The sequence below is a fragment of the Lepisosteus oculatus genome, chromosome 6 (genome assembly GCF_040954835.1).
Source record: "Lepisosteus oculatus isolate fLepOcu1 chromosome 6, fLepOcu1.hap2, whole genome shotgun sequence".
In the NCBI taxonomy this organism is placed as follows: Eukaryota; Metazoa; Chordata; class Actinopteri; order Semionotiformes; family Lepisosteidae; genus Lepisosteus; species Lepisosteus oculatus.
This window is the reverse complement of record NC_090701.1, coordinates 919560-939740: the sequence shown is the minus strand read 5'-3', so window position 1 is coordinate 939740 and position 20181 is coordinate 919560. Positions and strand designations below refer to the sequence as shown.

Genomic DNA, 20181 nt, shown 5'->3' with positions numbered 1-20181 from the left:
ATTCTATTAAACCTTTTTTATTTAGTTTTTGTTTTAATCACTTTCATTTTTCCTTTTCTTGTTTTTTGCCAAAATAATGTTAAATCTTTCCTATTCTTAAAAAAAAAACTCCATTCCCCAAAATCAGAAGGATCTTGCTCAAGAAAAAAATAAAATAAAAATAAACACTTTACTGCAATTCCTAAAGTCTGATTTAGTAAAAGGCCTGTAGGTCTATTATGTATTATTTGTGCAGCATGCTGCCTTTAAGAGAGATCTATTTTTAGCATGAGCCTCCCTTCTCCTCTGACTCTTCCCTTCATTTTCTGGGTGATTTGTCCTAAAGGCAGAAGGTCTTTTCCTCAAGGAAGCAAATGTTGGTTTGTCCTGCATTCACTAACTTGCTTAACTTCAGCTTAACTTGGCTCGTCCTATGCCAGTTTTAATAACAATAATGGAAGAAAAACAGACAAAATATTCTTTGCTTAGTAGAAATTTGTGAATGACTTTGGTGGCGTCACAGCTATCAACAAATCAAAGCTGATCTTGTCTTAACAACAAACAAATGAAGACTTTTCAGTCAGCCTAACATCCCCTTGAAATCAATCTGTTTCAAAATATTCCTAACATAACATCTTACCTGCTACTGTAATACCTCATACTATTGCTATGATCACAATCATTTTGAGTATTGTCTAATTAATTAATTTGCTTTACCATAGTCTTGAATCACAGCTGAACTCCTGTTCTCAGTGATTATACACACACATACTTATTTTCCAGTAACAAAGAACTACCATTGCTTTTTCAAAAGCTTCAGAAACACAGTAACAAATGCATGCATTATATGTCTCCCAGAAGTGGTTATCAGGGCACAGTGGCACAGATAAATGTTTAGTAGCTATAACATGCAATTCTGTCTCTCGGGTTCTGCTGTAGATGAGAAGCATTCTATGGATTTGTTATTTGATGTAATAGACGCAGGTTAGATGCAATAATGGATTTTTGTGCTCTCTACCTCCCAGCCAAATGCCTACAAATATAGAAATACTTAGAGCTAATCATGCGGGGACTTAATTGGTGTTTGCTAAAACTGTTAAAGCACTGATGCTCTCAGGCACTGAAAAGCAATGTATCCATTCTGAGCAAGTCCGTCTGAAAGCACTGTCTCTGAGAAAATGCACCTTTCACACCAACAGCCAGGAGCCTTCTGTATGAGACTTTGGGATTTTGTAGATGTCAGATATCCACACTGTCAAAGGTGATTCAGCCTCTGAAAGAAGTGAATAAGTCACTGCCTAGAACAGCGTTGAAGCCCTGCAAGTCTACCTGCTACTCACCCAGGTTTGTAACACACTTAACAAAAAACACAGAAAAGAAAATGTTCCCGAAAGAACAGCAGGTCTTTAACTTGTCGTGGGACTTTAAAGAAGCAAAACTAGCAAGATGAAAGGTTCTGTTCTTTTCCATTTACCTGTCATGTTGCAAATGTAATCGTTTCATCATATTAAATCAAAAGGGCACCGCAGACAACATTTTTTAAAGCTGACCTGTTGTGACATGCAAGCGTTTCCATCAAAATAATTATTGTCTAATGAGCACCCTTGAGCCCATAATCGGCCAGCTAAGTGAGCTGCATATGCAGTATGTGTGCTGCTGATGGGTGCTGCAGAGCACAATCGCCACCTGCTGGTCGGCTGTAAGTACTGCAACCGGCAGAAAGGAAACTGTAGCCATCCAAGCCTTTTGTGTATAGTTTGCCTTTGGAGTTCATGAATGGAATTTGGATTGTCTACTCCTTCAGCATTATATTTAGGCATTTTAATGTATAAGATTTGTATGTCTATACTGTATACACTACTCTTCATATGAAGCACAGCTATAGACCTTTTATGTGTGTTTTTTTTGGCAGCAGGTGATCTCTATAAGCATGACTGACATTTAAAGTGAAAAGCTTGGGTTATGCTGCAGCCTGTAATTAATACAGACCGATTTCCTTATCTTATTGTCAGATGTTTGTCGTTTATTTTCTTATCAGTGATGTTAAAAATAATCCCCAGGGTTTTGCAATTTCTTGTGCTGAAAGCTAGATTTTATCTGGGGAAGCTGCAGAGAGAGTCTAAGTGGTGCAGTTTTCATTAAACAGGGACTCTGGGTCATGCAAGATCGCAGTCCAGCAATATAAAACCGTGACCTCATCCTTATTTTCTGTGTTAATTAGCAGGAAGCTGTATTGCTGGTTTAGAGCAATGCAGTGAAATTAGAAAATGGATTGTGAATTTATGGAAGTCTAGCATTTTGAGGTTATTTAGCATAAATCATAGCTGAACAAGCATAAGCAGAATAAAAATAAATTGTATAATACAGTACTGTAGAGAGTATGGCAAACTGCAGGGATTGTGCGCTCAGGAAGTTTGGAATTGGAATGTGTGCTCTTTGGTGCAGAATTGAGTGAAATAAGTTGTTCCAAGCATATACAGATTGGACAAACAGAAGCAGGGCTGTTGGCTGTCAAAGGTCCTGGGGTTAATTGTTTGTAGTTAGTATTCTGTTCCCTCTTAGTAGGTCATATCTTTCACACTCTCGGAAGAGCAAAGCATTCCTAATTAAACTGAAAGAGTGATATAATTAACAAAGGAAACGTGAAGCATTTCAAAACATGCTTATTAATTTCTGCTGCGGTGCATCTGCAATTCTAACAAGCCTCCTACAATCAGTGAAGACACGTCAGTGCCTCTGGATGCCAACCTCTGTCCTGGTTTTGTGCATGTTCCCATCCTTGGCAGCGCTTTTTAGAAATGGATTTTTTTACTTAGCCTCAGCCCAGAAAAACTAAGAATTAGTTTGTCACATACCGAGAGGCACTCAAAATGCAACAAATGAGAAATGGCAAAAAAGATTGTGTGTCGGCTTTTAAATGCCTCTCATCATTTACTCCAAAACCAATCTGACGTATCGGTGGAGCAGCGTTGCGAGACCTGCATCTGCAGTCTGGAGCACACACAGAGTTCACTGTCAGTCAGCCTGGACGTCTCAGAAGCACAAAGCTAATATAATACAGTACGAATAAACATGTGAAAAAATCAATCAATCACACAAGTGTACTGTAGGTATTTCTGGATATTCATTATTATGTTTAAAAAAGAGTTATTATCACAGTAGTACGAGTGTTAATAATGTGGAAATGCCTTTTGGATACATTTGAAAGAATAACATATTCTTTAATTTCTTTTTTAACTCCCAGCAAATATTTAGTAATTAGCTAATGCTTGCCTTTTGAGTTTTAAATGTTAAATTAACTCTATCAGACAGTTCATTATATTACAATCTCACAACCAAAGTGAGCCTGGTACTGTGGCAGTAAGCACATTGGTTTAGCTAATTTTATGCTGTACAGTGACAGTTTTGTGAGGAAGAGTTTTGGTTTAACTTTTCACTTCGTGTTTCACTTTAACTCCATCATTGCAGCGTCTCTTCAAGACAGCTTGTTACCTGGAAGAGTTTGTAAAACAGAACGACTGCTATCTTTACCATCTGTAAATGTTAGATTAGTTAGTTTAATGTGTCCATCCGAAGTGCCCAAAAACATACTGCCATATTGCCAGCTCCTGTGTACTGCAAAAGGATGCAAAGTGTCTGGAAATAACAATGGATAAAACCAGAGTATGCTGTGTCACTGCAAGTGTGCTGCCCATTAGTGTGGTTCCATTTCTCAAGAACTTCTGTCACCATGGCAACCAGTGGAAACATCAGGTTGAAAACCTCAGGGCACCGAAAACGTAACACCAACTTACAGTGTCGGTGCTAAAATAAAGATACAGTATGTGTTTATGTTTCTATATGTACTGTACAGTGTTCTGAATTTTATTCATGTGTTTAGGATTAGGAATGACATGGCAGCATACAGTATGTAAGGCGTGTGCCCTGAACTGGTGTCAGTGCTTTATTTCTTTTTGCTCTTTTGCTGTCAATGCTGTTTTAATGAATTGGCTGGCTGATTGATTGGGTTAATCAGTAATTCTACAGTCTCATCATGAGAGACCTTCATAGTGGGAACCACAGGATGTTTTTTTCTGTGTGCATAAAGGTGCCCCTGTAAATGTCAACTGCAGAACACTTTGCGTAAAGCGAAGCGATATCTGCGTTATTATGAAAGATTCTTTATGTATGGTAACATCATCATCTCTATGAAAAATCTCAAAGCTCCATTTTAATGTCACGCTTGAAAAAATCCCCTTGTAAACCCGTCTGGAATAAAATCCTTCGTTTGGACAAAATGAAGATTTGTAACCATGTTTTCCTTCCTTTCTTTTTTTTCAAAAACCTCGCTGCAGATGGTTAGGTTGCTGTATGAAGCTACCTAATCCCCCCACTTAAATACCTTTCCACTTAGAGAGCCTGTCCTGCAGCCTTGCTGGAAACAAAAGACTTAAAAGTGAGGAACACATCAAAGAAGTAATGCAAAGACAATGAGGGAGGATAAAAGGTGATTACTGGGAACTTCGCAATCAGCAACCTTGATTGTTTCAAACGTGGCATGTTAAACAGACCTACAGTAGCAATAAGAAACTTATTCTGTTCATTAAAAAGTTCATGGACAACTCAAGTGGGCAGGTCATCAATCTTTGAATCTTTGATACAGTGTGAAAAACAGCTGTTTTTAGGCCATTCTGAAACTACTGGCTCTGCTGGGTCCTGAAGGCTGTGTTAAGTGCTCTTGGTTCTCTCTCTCTCTCTGTGTGTGTTTAGGGAGTTCGGATGGCGAGACCCAGAGCTCCCTGAGGTCATCCAGATGCTGCAACACCAGTTCCCCTCGGTGCAGTCCAATGCTGCCGCCTACCTGCAACACCTCTGTTTCGGAGACAACAAGATCAAAGCAGAGGTAACGGAGACGTAATCAGGCCGTGCCGCCGTCCTGAACGCACGCCTTTCTGTGCCTCCGCTCTGCAAAGCACAGCAGCACGGATTCGAGAGGCTAGGTGTTGCTATTTAAAGCACAAAACAGAGCAGGGGATGGTGTTTGTGAAACAGCATGTGTCCTGCGCTGTCACATTACGGCTTGAAAGCGTTCTTCCTTACAGAAAATCGGACCAGCTCAGCCACCTGCTGTTCTTGTGTTTTTTTTTTCACGTAGTGTCCCAGCAGGACTTCTGCTAATTTCAGAATAATTTCCCCCACTTTCACGACAATAAGGGCAAGCCTCCTAAACGTTTCACTGAAGAATGTAACATGTGTGCCATGTGGTAATTCGACATCGCTGGCACCTGTACAGACTGTGAGAGTGAGAGCCTTAGCCTGGTGTGTCTGAAGACATGACCTTTCTGAAGATATGACAACAAAGTCAACTAAGGGCCAGTGCTCATTTTCGCATGTGATATCGCAGACTGGGAGAGAAGTTTGAAGGAATTGACCGTCTTTAATGTCTTTGTCTTGGAACTGACCTCAAAAATGATGAAGTAATTTACATACTGGGGAAACGCCTGATAATAAACCTACTGTACCTGCAGACTTCTGACATTTACAGCAGGAGAGCAAGTGAAAGTTAAAGTTAATTTCATAGTGGAAAGCGGAAAGAAGAAGCTTATTTCTCCTTTTCAGTAGACATAAATGACAGAAATAGATTTGACAGAAACTTCTACTTTCTAGTTTCCTCTTTCTGCTTTCAACAAGCTTTACTTGATCATTTGAAACCAACACATGCTGACACGGTTCCCAATTTAAACAAGAATAAAAATTATTTTTGAAGAATTATTTATTGATTTATTGAAGGAACTTGCTTTATATTGTAAAGGATTAATAAGTGAGTATATGGCAAATTGCTATGTCCCTTAAAGGAATGCGAAGATTTTTTGCACTTTTCTTTTCCTTTCCTCACATTTTTTTGTTCGTTCCACAGTCTCTTTGCACTGATCTGTATTTTCATTATGTTGTTTTGCAAAAAATGTACAGTACATGTACAGTACCAGTGTGCACTTATCAGCTGAAAAGTTGTAAAACAAGGCTTTTCAACACAGGAGAGAGCCAGTTTATCTGTGGTCATCTCTTGATACGGTGGACCGATTCCCCAGCCGCAGCAGGAATCCTCCAAGGGCACAGACAGGAGTCCCACTCTGAGGAGAAGAAAGGGAACAATTCTTTGCTCAGAGCGTGGCTGACATTTCAAGCATGTGTACTGTCCATGTTGTGCCTGTTGATAAGAGCTCCTTCCAGAAAATGTTAGAAGTCTTTTTGCTTGTACCAGGAGGAGAACTAATGGACACAATAAGATGTATTTTATTTGATATGACAGTCCCTGGAAATCCCTGTTTTTTACACTTCCTGGACGAAAGCTATATAAACATCAGGATGAGCATTAATCAGCCTTTGTTATCCAGGATCCATGGACGCAGTACATATGTAAATGTGTGTGTTAACTGGAGACACCAGAAAGCAAAGACCTAATTCCTCTGGGATGTCGGAGAACTGCTGTGGAACAGTTTAGTCGTGACTGGGGAACAGGTTGTTCCAGGAGGAACTTAAATAGCAACGTTGATGGATTGATGGAGCCCTTGTTGTCCTCCAGTTTGCCTAGAGCTGGAATACAAATGATGAGCTATGCTAATGAAAAGACACCATGGTCCCAGTGGCGAGAGCCTGGAGGTGAGCTTGTATCACTCAGTAGTGCTTCGGCACAGTTTGGTGGCTCCCAGCAGAGAGAGCAGAGAACAGAGTGAGAGCAGAGAACAGAGTGAGAGCAGAGAGAGCAGAGAGCAGAGTGAGAGCAGAGTGAGAGCAGAGTGAGAGCAGAGTGAGAGCAGAGTGAGAGCAGAGAGCAGAGAGCAGAGTGAGAGCAGAGTGAGAGCAGAGTGAGAGCAGAGAACAGAGTGAGAGCAGAGAGAGCAGAGAGCAGAGTGAGAGCAGAGAGCAGAGTGAGAGCAGAGAGCAGAGTGAGAGCAGAGAAAGAGAGCAGTGAGAGAGAGCAGTGAGAGAGCAGGGAACAGAGAGCAGTGAGAGAGCAGGGAACAGAGAGCAGTGAGAGAGCACAGAGCCACTGTCAGCTAGGCTGCTGGAAACACTCGTGCTAGAGTGTTGTGAAGGTGTTCTGATGGTGTGACGAGATCGCATCTGCATACACAGTATTCACAGTATCTCCATTGGTAAATCAGACACTACTCAAGACAGAATTCTGTCCTAGTCTCAAGATCCTGAGCCGTTGCTCCGCCAAATGTGATACTGCTTTCCAGAACACTAGCTGTATTAATAGCTTCTAAAGGAGCAGCCACACAGAAAGAAAAAACACTATTGACAAGAATCTGAGGCACCTGAGCCCAGTAATTGTTTCCCTAAGACTTAATGGTTTGTAAGGTGGTGGAAATAAACTGAAAGAATAAATATACATGTATCTGAATCTGTTTAAAAACAGTCAGATCAGACGTCAACAGTAAGCCATTAAGTGCTCTCCCTGTGGTAAGAGCTACACTGAATAAACAAACAGCAAAGCTAAATAATTAATTCCAGAACAGCCTGTTATACACCCCATCCATTTTCTATTCAATTCAGGGTCGCGGGGGAGCTGGAGCCTATCCTGGCAAGCAACAGGCTCAAAGCAGGATACACCCTGGAGGGGACACCAGTTTATCACACGGCTGACACAAGTACAAACACACACACACTCACACAAGGGCTGATTTTCCCAGAAGCCAACTAGTCTACCAGTATGCTTTTGGATTGTGGGAGGAAACCCACACGAACACAGGGAGAACACACTTATCCCAGGAGCTGAACCCAGGGCCCCAGTGCTGTGAGGCAGCAATGCTGACCACTGTGCCACAGTGCTGCCCCTATTATGCACTCCTCTAGATTAAAAACAAAATCTTCAGAAGGATGGGAGAGACAGTACTTTTCCATGAATAGCACATCTTTGATCCTGTCGGTAGAAAATGTATTTTTCAAGCTGCGGCATGCACAAGGATACAAAAAAAACCAAGCTGAGATTGCAGTCCCCTTTCTCCCAGTTGGAAGCACATTCTGAACATGAGCTGTATGTGCAAAGTTTTATTTAAGTAAAAAAAAACATACTGTAGATGTCCTGTGTTATTCAGGAGAGTTCATACAAAAATGTTTTGTGTGTCGCTAGTGATATATGGAGTATGTACTGTAAGTGGAATAATGAATAATGGCAAATGGCAAAACACCCTGCTCTGGTTTGCAGAATTTCATGGAGAAGGACAATGGAAAAGTGACCAGATTTCAGCTGTCCTAGGATTTGGTATAGAATTTGCTGTTTTTTATCCCAGATGTTTGCGATTTAACATAAAACACTGTAAAACGCCTTCGTCCTCAGGTTGGAAAAAGTCAGACTGATCCCTTTATCTTAGCCCAGATGTTATAGTCTCCTTGGCGTGGTATTGCGGTTTTCTCCACTGCTGTCTGTGCAGGGGTGGGCTCCAGATTTATCCGAAGGTAGACAGAGCGCACTCATAGGGAGAATGTCTGAGAAGCCTGTGACTGTTCTTCCAACACCGCCGTGTAAAATCAACACAGGGGTATCATGCTTTTATAGATAAGAATGTAATTATTGTCACACTTTGGTACAGTACATCTGGGCCCCTTACTGTTCGGGCCGGCCTGCGAACTTCTTTAACCAGCATTATCTGTTACATTGTGATACATTCTATATTAATACATTATAAGAGTATAATGTGTTTGTATTTCACTTCTCAACTGTCCAAGTATGGGAAATGCATCGTTTAAATTTCCATTCAGGTCATAATGATAACTGCAAAAAAATAGAAGCAGCAGTATCAGAAGTCAGAATGCGAGAGTACGTGACAGGCTCCAGATACTGTAGCTGCAGGTTGCTCAGGGACAGGAAGCTGCACAGCCAGCTGTGTTGTGATATGATTTGAATACTTATACAGTAATGAGTAATTATCATATATGTAAATGATGTCATTATGTGTCCATAAATTCCAATTCATGAATTACGTCATCTTTCTTCAGATCTAACTCTGTAAGTTAGAGAAAGTTCTCCTTCAGAAATTGCATCATTTATGCACCTTTTTTTCCCAAAATAAGTTTTGGAAAGAAAGCAGGATCATTGTGAATATTGCGTTATGTAAATCTGTTACCTTGCTTCACTTCTCTGCTAATGCTAGGCCTGATCAAAGGTATAATATTATTCTATTGAAGAACAGAACTGAATACTATCTTGGTGATTTAAAAAAAGGTTCCTTCATGCCATACGTTTCCACTAATCCCATTGCTCTGTGCACCATCTCCACTTCCGACTCTTCTAATTTGATTTGGTTGCTGCAAGTTGTCAAGTTCTACAGAGGAACACAAAATAAAAGTAAAAATTAATATACGACTCCTCCAGATGAGCATGATCTCAATGTCCAGCATAATTTTAAAATTCAGTGAGTTAGACCCGTAAAACCAAAGCTTAAAAAACATGAAAACGTGATTCAGTACAGCAGGATAGTAAATTAATCTTCCCTGCTCAGGAAGCATTGAAAATCATTGCTGCTCTTCATATTGTGTCATTGAAACCATGCAGAACGTGCCATTGAGATCACACAGAACACATCACTGAAAGATGAAACCACCAGCAGTGGAGAGAGCGGCAGTCACTCTCTTTACAGTGGAGCGGTGGGGAATAGTCTCTCAGCAGGGTACTGATGTTGAGGACCCTGCCTGGGCAAGACAATGTGGAGACGACGAAGACATCAGCGGACCAACACTGCCCCCCTCCTCATGTATTTATTATTAAAAGTGGTGTCCGGTCTGGGTAAAGTTGGGATTGATTGAATCTGCGCTCTGTCATTAACAGTTTCTGAGTGTTGTTGAAATAATTACAGGAAGTGCTTGTTCTAGGGACGGCAGCACACATTAAATAGCACCCTTTCTCCACAGGACAAGATTTAATTAAGGGTTATTGTAACTGAAGGTTAAACATCCATCAGTAAGGTCTGGGAACCGATTAACATGCTGCTTCAGTGAAAGTGCCTTTGACCTGAAGCAAGCACAGTCTTTTTCCACCTGCACGAAATGCGTGCTGCACTGGAAATGTGGTGAATTTTTTTTCAGATCAGCTGGATGGCACTCAGTGTTTCTTCCTCTGCTTTTCTTTTCAGATAATTAGGGGCAATGAAAAAAATTGCTGTACTTTCCTGCAGTCTTGCTGAGATGGTTCCTATTTTGTTGTGGTTGCTTACAAATTATCTCAGAAAAACTGTTCCCGGTCAAAGAGCAGTAAAATAACTAACTACAGCAAGCCAGAAAGCAGATCATGGTGTTTAGATGTCTGCAAGAAATTGAGGTAGCAAAGGAAGAAATTCACATGTCATTTATTATTAATAGTTGTCAATAACTAATCACTCTTCTTTTGACCTCAGGGGCTTGCATCATGCACAGCTTTGGGTGTTTAGAGAGGATCATTCACATGTGTCACACAGTAGCTAATGTCTGCATTGCAATGACGTCTTACAGCATAAGCTGGCACGTGTGCAGAGTTCATCAGCGGCAGGATTTCAGAGATGTGTTTTGCTGAGAGCACTACAGTGTGAAGTTTGCCATCAGGCTCCAGTCCTACCATTCCAGGGTGGAGTGAAGCTCAGTCACCATCCTGTTATTCCCCTGGTGCTGCAGGAATCTGGGCTGCCTCAGCTCCAGTGCTCTCTCCCAAGTTTCCCCATGACTCATGCAGCTTGTCCGCCATCTCTCCGGCACTGGCCACACCCCAAACAGGGATCAGAATGTCATCCTACAGAAAGGAGCACCTTAGCATCCAGTTCTGAGGCAATTTTAAATTTTAAGTACGATTGAATTGTTTGCCAAAAGTACTGTATGTCTGGCAAAGTCCAAGAATTTTCTTGTATTGACGTGTGCAATAAGTCAAGATGAGTTTGCTGTCACTTGAGCTTCACTAAGACTAGGAACCTTCGGCAAACTTTTTCATTGTTCATGTTTTCTTCACATAAGTTGACAATAGAAGCATTTTCATAGATTCAAATTAGTCAATAAAACAAGCTGTCTGTCCACCATCTGAGATATACTCACGTCCTACTAAACCCGTCCTAATTAGAAGACAGATATAGAGCAATGTTATTGATTTGTTTTGGCAGATTATACTGAAACGTACATCTGCCGGGCTTTGGCACTGCATTCAGAATCCCATCACTGTCACTTCCCAGCAGCTAATCGCATCTGAAATCCAATAGAAGTAGTTCTGTCCTTAATACAGAGCAGGTTAGATACACCAGCTGTAGTAGTGAGGCAAAAATTTCCTTCCTGTGTATAATCTGCAAATAAGACATGTATATTTATGACAGTAATATGTTCATCCGTCTTCCATCCCTCTTGCATACCAAGTAGAGCCACAGCAAGCTGGACAACAGCCTGGCCAATCGGCAAGAGGAGACACAGGCAACTCCATGGATTCTCCTAGGTGCTTAATTAGGCAGTTGCTTCAGAACATGCGAAAGTTTGCAAAGGAGAGAAAGCCACCTGGCCCATCTGTCGCTTCAGGTAGCTAGTGCTTGACAGATCCAAGGATATTATCCGGTCATTTCTTGAAAGAAGCCAAGGTATCGGCTTCAACCACGTGGCTGGGCAGCTTGTTCCACATCCCCACAAGAATCTGGGTAAAGAAATGCAAGTGCCCCTGTTCACAGTTTTAAATACACTTCTCCATGGCTCCCACCTGTGTCCCTGGCTCCTGCTGTCCCTTCTGAAGGAATCGGCTTGGTTTGACTCTGCTAATGGCTTTGCGAAGTAGCGGTATTCAGGGTAAGGGGCAAATAACCAGTAATGTGCCAAATAATTACATCTGTCCCTACCAGTTGCTTTCTCTGGCTTCCCGAAAGCAGATCATTCTTGCCTTAATGACTCGCAAAAGTCACAGTGTGTTCCAGGAGCCTGGTCTGCGCAGTGTAGCTTCTCTTCCAACACGCACCTGTGCCGTGAGAACCGGAAAACGAAGAGATAGATGGCATAAAAAACCTCCTTTCCCGTCTGTCCCTGCAGATCCGGAGACAAGGGGGGATTCAGTTGCTCGTGGACCTGCTGGATCACCGCATGGGCGAGGTGCACAGGAGTGCCTGCGGGGCCCTGAGGAACCTGGTCTACGGGAAGGCGAACGACGACAACAAAATCGCGCTGAAGAACTGCGGGGGGATTCCTGCGCTGGTCCGGCTGCTGCGGAAGACTGCGGACGTGGAGATCAGGGAGCTGGTCACAGGTGAGCTCGGGCACGAGCCGCAGACATGCTGCCGGGACATGACCCACTGGCACGCCTGCAGGGCTTCAGAAAGTCTGGGGCGTCACAGAGAAATGGAAATCATTTTATTATATTACCTTATAGGAATTACTCCATCATAGAGAGGAGTGAAATTACAAAGAGTATGGGTTTCTTTTTTTTTTCTGGTGCCTGCGAGGCAACTTAAAAAACATAGTCTTGGTTCCGACGTTCAATGCAGTTTGTAAAATATATGCACCAAAAGTTAGAATTTGCACTCACAGTTGGCAAAACGAAAAATATTTCATTCGTTTTTAGACCAATATTTATTTCAGATGGTAGGGAAAGCCGCCAAAATGTTGAATTGTTATGTAGTATCGTTGTTATTAAGATGAAATCATATTAAAAACAAAATGAACCAAGAAGTAAATGGTTGTAAGTTTCTGGTGACTCACCTCTCCTTTGAGCTTTAGTCAGGAAATTGTAAGGAAAATTTCTTTGGAGTAAAGTTTCCCTCCCACATTTTAGAAAGAGGTTGATTCAGCATCCACTCAAAATTTACAGCTACAGTCAGTAGTTTATTCATCTGTGTTCATAACTAACAATCTGTGTTCCATACAATTTTATTACTCAAACTGTGTTCTGTGAATAATTCTTATCCTGTGATCTACTGTAGATAAATGCATTGAATATAGTATACAGTATATATAGAACCCACTCTATTACTGTCATTGTTATTGTGACTATTACTGTCCCTTATAATAATATACAAAAACACATTTCTGAAAATGTGTCTTTATTGAGTCAGCTCTAGTGCCCTGAAATAAATACGGGCTCATCTCAATATGTTTAATGGGTAGAGCTTCCTGCTGCCATCGTCTGCGCCACAGAACAACTCCTCCGGTTTGGAGTTGAAGTGGGGGAGGTGTCTTGGTCAGGAGTGACTTTGTCCTGCAGAGCTGTAAGAGCTGTAAACTGATGCCCCCAGGGTTATTTCTGTCTCTGTTTATGATGTCCTTCACCTACCACTCCCCTTTAATTGGCTGTCACTTGAAATAAAAGAGCTATGATTTGTAGCATGAAATAGGTCTGGGGGATGCGTGCATCCTAATTGACTGATCATATTACAGTATCACATCACTGCCAATGGGAAAAAAATGGTCCTGGCAGCTAACAGTTATCACACTAAGAAATCAAAGACTTCAAATTCTGTTTTGTATAACTATGTAAAAAATAAATAAAACAACTTCTCTGATTGGCAACACCCTGACTTGCTGAAAATGAATTCTGTCACCATGTCAAGAGAAGCTCCATTCCCTGTGACTCTCTCCTGAAAAGGTTGAAAGGCTTGATTTCTATATATAATTATTAAAAAGGTCCTGCTGTGGTTGTCTCTTCTCTGGTAATTACTTATCATACCGCTTATCATGGTCTCCTCCTGGTCTCAGATGATTTCACTGTTGTCGCTGAAGAAGTCAATGCGTTAAAGGATCTGGAAAACATCGCCCATGTGCCCTTGTAGGCTTCTCTCAAGACTGAAGAGATTCAGTTCTTTTGGCCTGGTAGTGTAGAACCTTTCCTTTAGGCACAGGAATGTATCTGGTTGTTTTTGTTCTCTGAATGGATTACAGAATGCTTTTGTATGGTGCTGACAAAAATTGTGTACAATTCAAAATTGTAATTGAGGTTTTAGCAGTGCACTGTATAATTTTAATATGCTATTCCTTCATTTACTGTATATTCTAAAACATTAACTATACAGTTTAGCCTAACATTTTATTTGCCCTTTGTATTGCTTCCTCACATTGTCTAGAGGAGACAAATTATCATTTGCACAGCAGTGGTTGTGTTCTTAGCTATCAAACCAGTGTTGTCATGACGTCTGGAATCTTGTCCTCTGGAATCTTGTCCACAACATTTAATAGTTTTGATAAACTCAGAATACAGAACAAAGTAAAAACAAAGTCTTTGTTTTTAAAAAACAAAGTCTAATGCACAAAGGCAACTCTGTTGTTGGACTAATGTGAGGATAACACCCGTGTTCAGCTGTGTTCTGCACTGCTGTGTATCACAGGTTCTGCGATGTCCATCCAGGCCTGGCATGTCATCTGACATCCAGGACTATCTTTAAATAACGTAGCCTTGCTTTGTGAGCACCAGGGACAGGATGTGACAGGAACAACCTATAGAGGAACCTCTGACTGAGATGCTGAGTGAAAGAGAGGTTGTAATGTTGCCAAGTCTAAAAGAAGACAGAAAAAGATTTGGGTGCGTGTATCCTACTTGTTTGTTTGTAAGAATAATCAAACAGTTTAAGTAAAAGGCAGATTAATAGGAGGTTGCAGTAAAATAGTGTTAAAACAGCTATGGTTACAATGATCTACGTAGTGTGTGTCTATATACTATGTTAAGTACTGTAGGACATTAGCCATTAAAGTAACTTACTCCAGCTCCTTGTTAATTTAGAAAAAAAAAATAGAAGTAAAAATGTTTCTAATCAAATAATTTGCCATTGTAATTTGTAATGTTCCTCGACACTGGTGTTAACTATATACACATTAAAACTTACTCTATTTTTAAACAGAACAGAACATTTTTCTGTGTTCTAAATTAAAAAAGGAAGAAACAGGTACAAATTTCTTTATATGCTTACCATAGGTTGATTTGCCTATGGATTCAGATATTGTCATTGATTAGAAAAGGCACCCGAATGAAGGTAACTCACATCGACATGGCGTTATTATCCCAAACCATGTTCTTAGCTAAAAATAATCTATTTTTTTGCTAACAACGATATCAGTAGTCTTGCCCTGATTCGGTTTTGAGTGAATGATTTTCGACTGCTGACATTGTTCGCGATGCAGATTAGTTTTGACGGGAGCTGCCGTCTTTTTTCTTCTCGCTCGTCCTCTTGATGAAACTGAAATATCCTCTGAATGACGTCTCAAGGAAAAAGGGGGCTTGAACGTTTATTATCATGGATGAAAGACCAGCTTAAGGAATCAGTCTTTGCTCCTCACGTCATTGTGTTCTTTCATATAGTTAGTCATATTTTTCATTCTCAATTAATCCATTCAATTGACCACGGCTAACATACTTAAGCTTAGCCTTTTGAAGAAATATTGAGAACTGACAGCCTGGCTCACAAGGCATATTTGTACAGAAGAGTCTAGTTAAGTACCCGGAGCAAGGACTCACCGAATTGAGGCTGTGCAGTACTTTTGAATTGAATTAGAAAGTGGAAATATCCATCAAAACTGTGATTACATACTTGGCAACAATGAAACCTGCATATCATATAAGTAACTTTTATAACAGTAGCTTGCTGCCATTGTTAATCCAGTTAAATGCTCATCTTGTCCTTTGTATGACATGATTTTCATGAGGAGAAAACTGGCTTCTTATTTGTTCCCCAGACCATGCTGTCCAATCTCCCATCACCACAGGCTCCTCCCACCTAAATAATGAGATACATTAGAGCTGATTTTATTCTCAACAGCCTGTGGTAGACTGGAATGTGAAATTAGGTTCAAACAGTATCAGCACACATACTGTACACTTGTGGATTCACAAAGCAAAAGAGTATAGCTGATATATTCCTGGGTGAAATACAACATCAGCAAAATGGCATTCTGCCAGTATTCTGAAATGAATGTGGAATATGAAATGAAAAGAGGAAGCTAACAGCTACTGTATGTCTTTGCCACAAAGTAAATAATTAATAAATAAAAAAATGTGTTCAACAGCACAAGTACACAGAGGCTGCAGTACTCCAGAGAAAGCTGTGCTTTAAGAGGTAGTCTGGTCAAATCATTTTTAATTCATCGTGTGTCTTCTAACTTTCGCAGTTTTTGCTTCAGCCCACTCATTTGATCTTATGATTAGGGGCCTGTTCATGGGTAAATTAGAATGACCTGACTAATCTGCAGTCCAGGGCAAAGCCTCCAGATGCTGGTCTAGACACTCCAGTGAAGCTGATGTAAAGATTAATTAAGTCATTGGAATGTCAGCTGCTGGCTAATTTTAAATTACCCCCAGGTGAGGGGCCATTGACGCCACTTATAAGTTTGAGAATGAATGGATAAACATTAACATTTCGCCTAGAAAAACCTTATGTTCTAAATTGGTGTTTTTTAAACAGAGGCATAAATAGATAGCCTGGAGAGATGGGGCAGCATGGCAGTGCAGTGGCTAGTGTTGCTGCTTCACAGCGCTGGGCCTGGTGTGAGGGTGCCTGTCCGTGTCTGGGCCCCATCCTGCACCCAGGGTGCTGTCTGTGTGGACTTTATGTGTTCTTCCCATGTGTGCATAGGTTTCCTCCCACAGTCCAAAGGCATACTGGAAGGCCAATTGGCTTCTGGGAAAATCGGCCCTGGGTGTGAGTGTGTGTGTGTTTGTGTCTGTGTGCGGCGTGCGATGGTGCCAGACACTTTCTGGGACTCTGCATTCGATTAAGCGTTTAGAAAATGGATGGGTGGATAAAATGGAGAGGACAACTGGAAGCTGAATCGCACGATCAGGATATTGGAAAATGTGTAAACCTGAGGAAGAAGGAGTCACTGTGTAGCCACACACATTACACTAGGTTACGCTACTGAAGACCTCCACACATGCTGCCGAAGGTGGTGCATTTGATTTGCTGAGCAAACAGATTGGCTCTGCTGGACCTGGCTGTGTGGAGCCGAGCGTGCAAGTCACCGTTTTTTTTTTACTAGTACTAAAACATTTTCAGCACAATTCAAAGCAATCAATAAAACCCACTTTGCATGTCATTGGGAGGTGTAATGAAACCAGCACAGCCCACCACAATAACATGCCTCCCCGTCAGACACTGTACTGTACTGTATATACAATCTGCCAAGACAGACAGGAATACCCAGGTCATTCACTCTCTATTGCTGCAGCTAACATTTTAACCTTTGGGATGAATTGATGGAATGATGACTGGATTTCTGAAACAGTCTACTGACTCTGGCTAGTTCAGTTTCTGAAATCTGGCTGTAGCTTTTAGACTGGAAAAAAAAAACGCTACAAGAGTCAAAGAGGTAAAAGTCAATGAAATGTGTCCTCGATTTCATTTACCTTTTCAGTTGATGAATAAGCTAGTGGTTTATGTGCAGCTTCTTAATAGGATTTCACTGAGATTTATATGAGTCTGCCTGATGTCGATTGCCAATGCAAGCAGGCAGTAGCTACAAAAGCGAATCAGTTGTTGTAAACTTAAACACTCAAATCAGACCAAATATCACATCACAGAGCGATATCATAAATATCAACATCATAAATTAACAGACTAGAAGAATAAACTTGTTGAGTGCAGATTTCGAAATGTGCTTTAGAAAACTGGTTGTGAGACTTCCTACACACGATAACCTTTCTTATCATTTGCCACAGAATGTCATTATGACCAATGCACCCGATTTTCTCTGAGGATAAACAGAACGTGTGAAAGCAAAATACGTTTGACCTTAATGGCTAGTTTTTTTTTCCTTTTAGTATTTTTCAATCTCTTTTCTTAAAGCTCCCAGCAAAGTGGACCGGCCCGAGCGTGTTTTATCTTATTCTCCGATTCTCGCGTGGCACTGATAAGTAGAATTGTGTTCTGTAGACATCAATCAAGGCAGGGGAGGTGGAGGTAGTGGAGCAGTGGAGCAATCTATTCCAAGCCTTGACCTTTGGATGGGCTTCAAGGTTATCACCCTTGTCTGACATAAACCTCACCATCTTCATCTGAAATACAGTAGTTGGGGAGCTGGTGTTTTCCACCCTCTAAATGGGTCGTTGTCCTGTGCAGACAGCACCTTTCATGTTCTTAGTGATTCAGGGATGGTAATTGGGTGCCATGTGTCTGGAGGTGATACTGAGTGCTACGGCTCCTGGGTTCTGTAGTGACAGAATTAGTGACAGCACAGGCACAGGGTACACTTTCTCACGTTTCATCACGTCCCTCTGGGACATTTTCACACTTAGGGGCCCCAGGAGCCGCTTTGTCAACAGTAACAAGTGTAAGAATGTGTTCTTTTCAATATTTTTCATGACACACTACAGTACCTATGATTTTTATTTTCTTTACATTTAAGCTGTTCCTGGGTTCATACGGATTTAATGTACTGTACAGTAAACACATCCCTTTACTAGCCTCTGAAAAAGTGTGTTTCAGTCCCTTCTGTCTTATGGCAGTAAATTTCCTTATGATGTTTTAATGATTTTGTCATGAGGATTTATAGTATGCAGGCTTGAAACACTGTGGCGGGCACACGGAAGATAGTTAAGATTTCCCTCTTTTCACCTGTGAAATGCAAGACATTTGAGATGCAGCTCAATTTCGATAGGCCGCCCAGTCTTTGTGGATCCCTCTCTGCTCTCAGGACAGTGAAGGATATGGATTTCCTCTCTGGACTCTTGCACAATTAAACCGCTGGTCCTTCTTTCCCACAGCAGAAGCCTCACATGCACAGTGGTGCACAAAGTGTATGTAGCTGTTTCCATGAGCTGAAGAAACTACCTGAAGCTCATATCTATTTACCACCATATGGTATCTCCACAGCCTGGGTGCATTGTGCTTAGTATGAAAAATTTAAGAACACATCAATGGTAGAGGCATCTAATATTACAAAGAGATTTTAGTATTATGTACAATACCTGTTTTCTAGCTTTATTTTTGGAGCTGTTGAATTGGAGGCAGAGCTAGCCCCTACAGGGGGTGGTGAGGACAGAGGTGGCCCAAAAGAAACATTAAATCTCTGCTGTCCAGGGAGACGGGGGTAATCTTATCTTCCTTTTTATGTTTACGTTGATACTTAGCAGCTGGGTACAACTAAAATGAATGAAAAAGCACAGCACAAGAGGAAAAAAATGGATATCATCATGCAAAAATTACTTTAAAACAACCTTACAGTGTTAAAAACATAAACATATTTTAAGTACAGTAGGTAGCTGCATCAGTATGCGTAGGCTGCAGAGGAACAAGTTAAGATTTATTCCATGCTGACAAGAGAAAGTGTTTCTTTATTTCTCTTTTCAGCATGGAATAAACCTTCACTTCTTCCTAAACATATTTTATTCCACTTCTTAAATAATTCTGCAGGAAAGGAAATAAGAAAAACCTCAGTAGTGTTTTGTTGTCATGCTCAGTAGATTCAAAACTCCAAATAGTCAAATGACTTTGTAAATCTTTATTAAAATGATCACCTGAGGTCAGCTGATTGGTGTGACTGCAGAAGAGTTTATTTAAAAGTCATACAGAATAAATGAACAGTACTAGTTGTCACTGCATGAGGACTCAGGGTGCAGTGCCAGAACATTTTAGTTTCTCTCACTATTTAAAATGCAAATTAGTTTGTCTTCCATTTTACTGCAGTGATGCTTCTGATGTGAAAGCCAGTATCAGCATGTCAGTAGTAATAAGTGAGATATGCCACACTTTTAGTATATAGATAAGACCGTGGATATATATCAATGAGGCAACATACCTCTAAGATGCCATGTTCTGTGATTTCTCCTGAATATATTTTACAATTTACAGTACAAAGACCAAACAAGTCTTCTACAGTGTATAAGTGATGATAGACAAAATCCACCATGTAAAAATGTTTCGATACAAGAGCAATTTGCAGTACTATCATCTAGTGTGACGCATCTGACGCATCATGGGGTTAATCAGAATACAGCATGGGCCTTTGTAATTCCTGAGGCTAGAAATTCTCACTTGCCTATTCATAAAAGTTAGTGCAGTAAGCATACAATTCAGACAATAAGGACTGTCAATAGGCAAGGCAGCATTCGCACTGACCTTTCACAAGTGCTTCCAGAGAGTCCTGGCAGGTGTTTAGACAGGCATGTGGATTCTGAAAGTATGACTTGGAGCCAATTTTTATCGATAATCATACTCCACTGGAAACACAGAGCCATTTGAATTTTAGACCAGCCATGTGCAGAGCAAGTGCTGTCTTGATTCAGGCACTGTTCCTTAACAACAGTAACAG

General features: G+C 40.9%; 1 protein-coding gene across 5 annotated transcripts in view; it reads left to right on the top strand.

Annotated features, from left to right (window-relative positions):
* The window catches only part of ctnnd2a (catenin (cadherin-associated protein), delta 2a), a 302050-nt gene that overhangs the window by 202921 nt on the left and 78948 nt on the right, over positions 1-20181 (top strand). For all 5 annotated transcript variants that reach the window (XM_015354990.2, XM_015354991.2, XM_015354992.2 and 2 more), the window contains 2 exons: positions 4729-4861; positions 11986-12199. In XM_015354990.2, coding sequence (XP_015210476.1) covers positions 4729-4861; positions 11986-12199 — 347 coding nt within the window. The remainder of the gene's footprint in view (positions 1-4728; positions 4862-11985; positions 12200-20181) is intronic.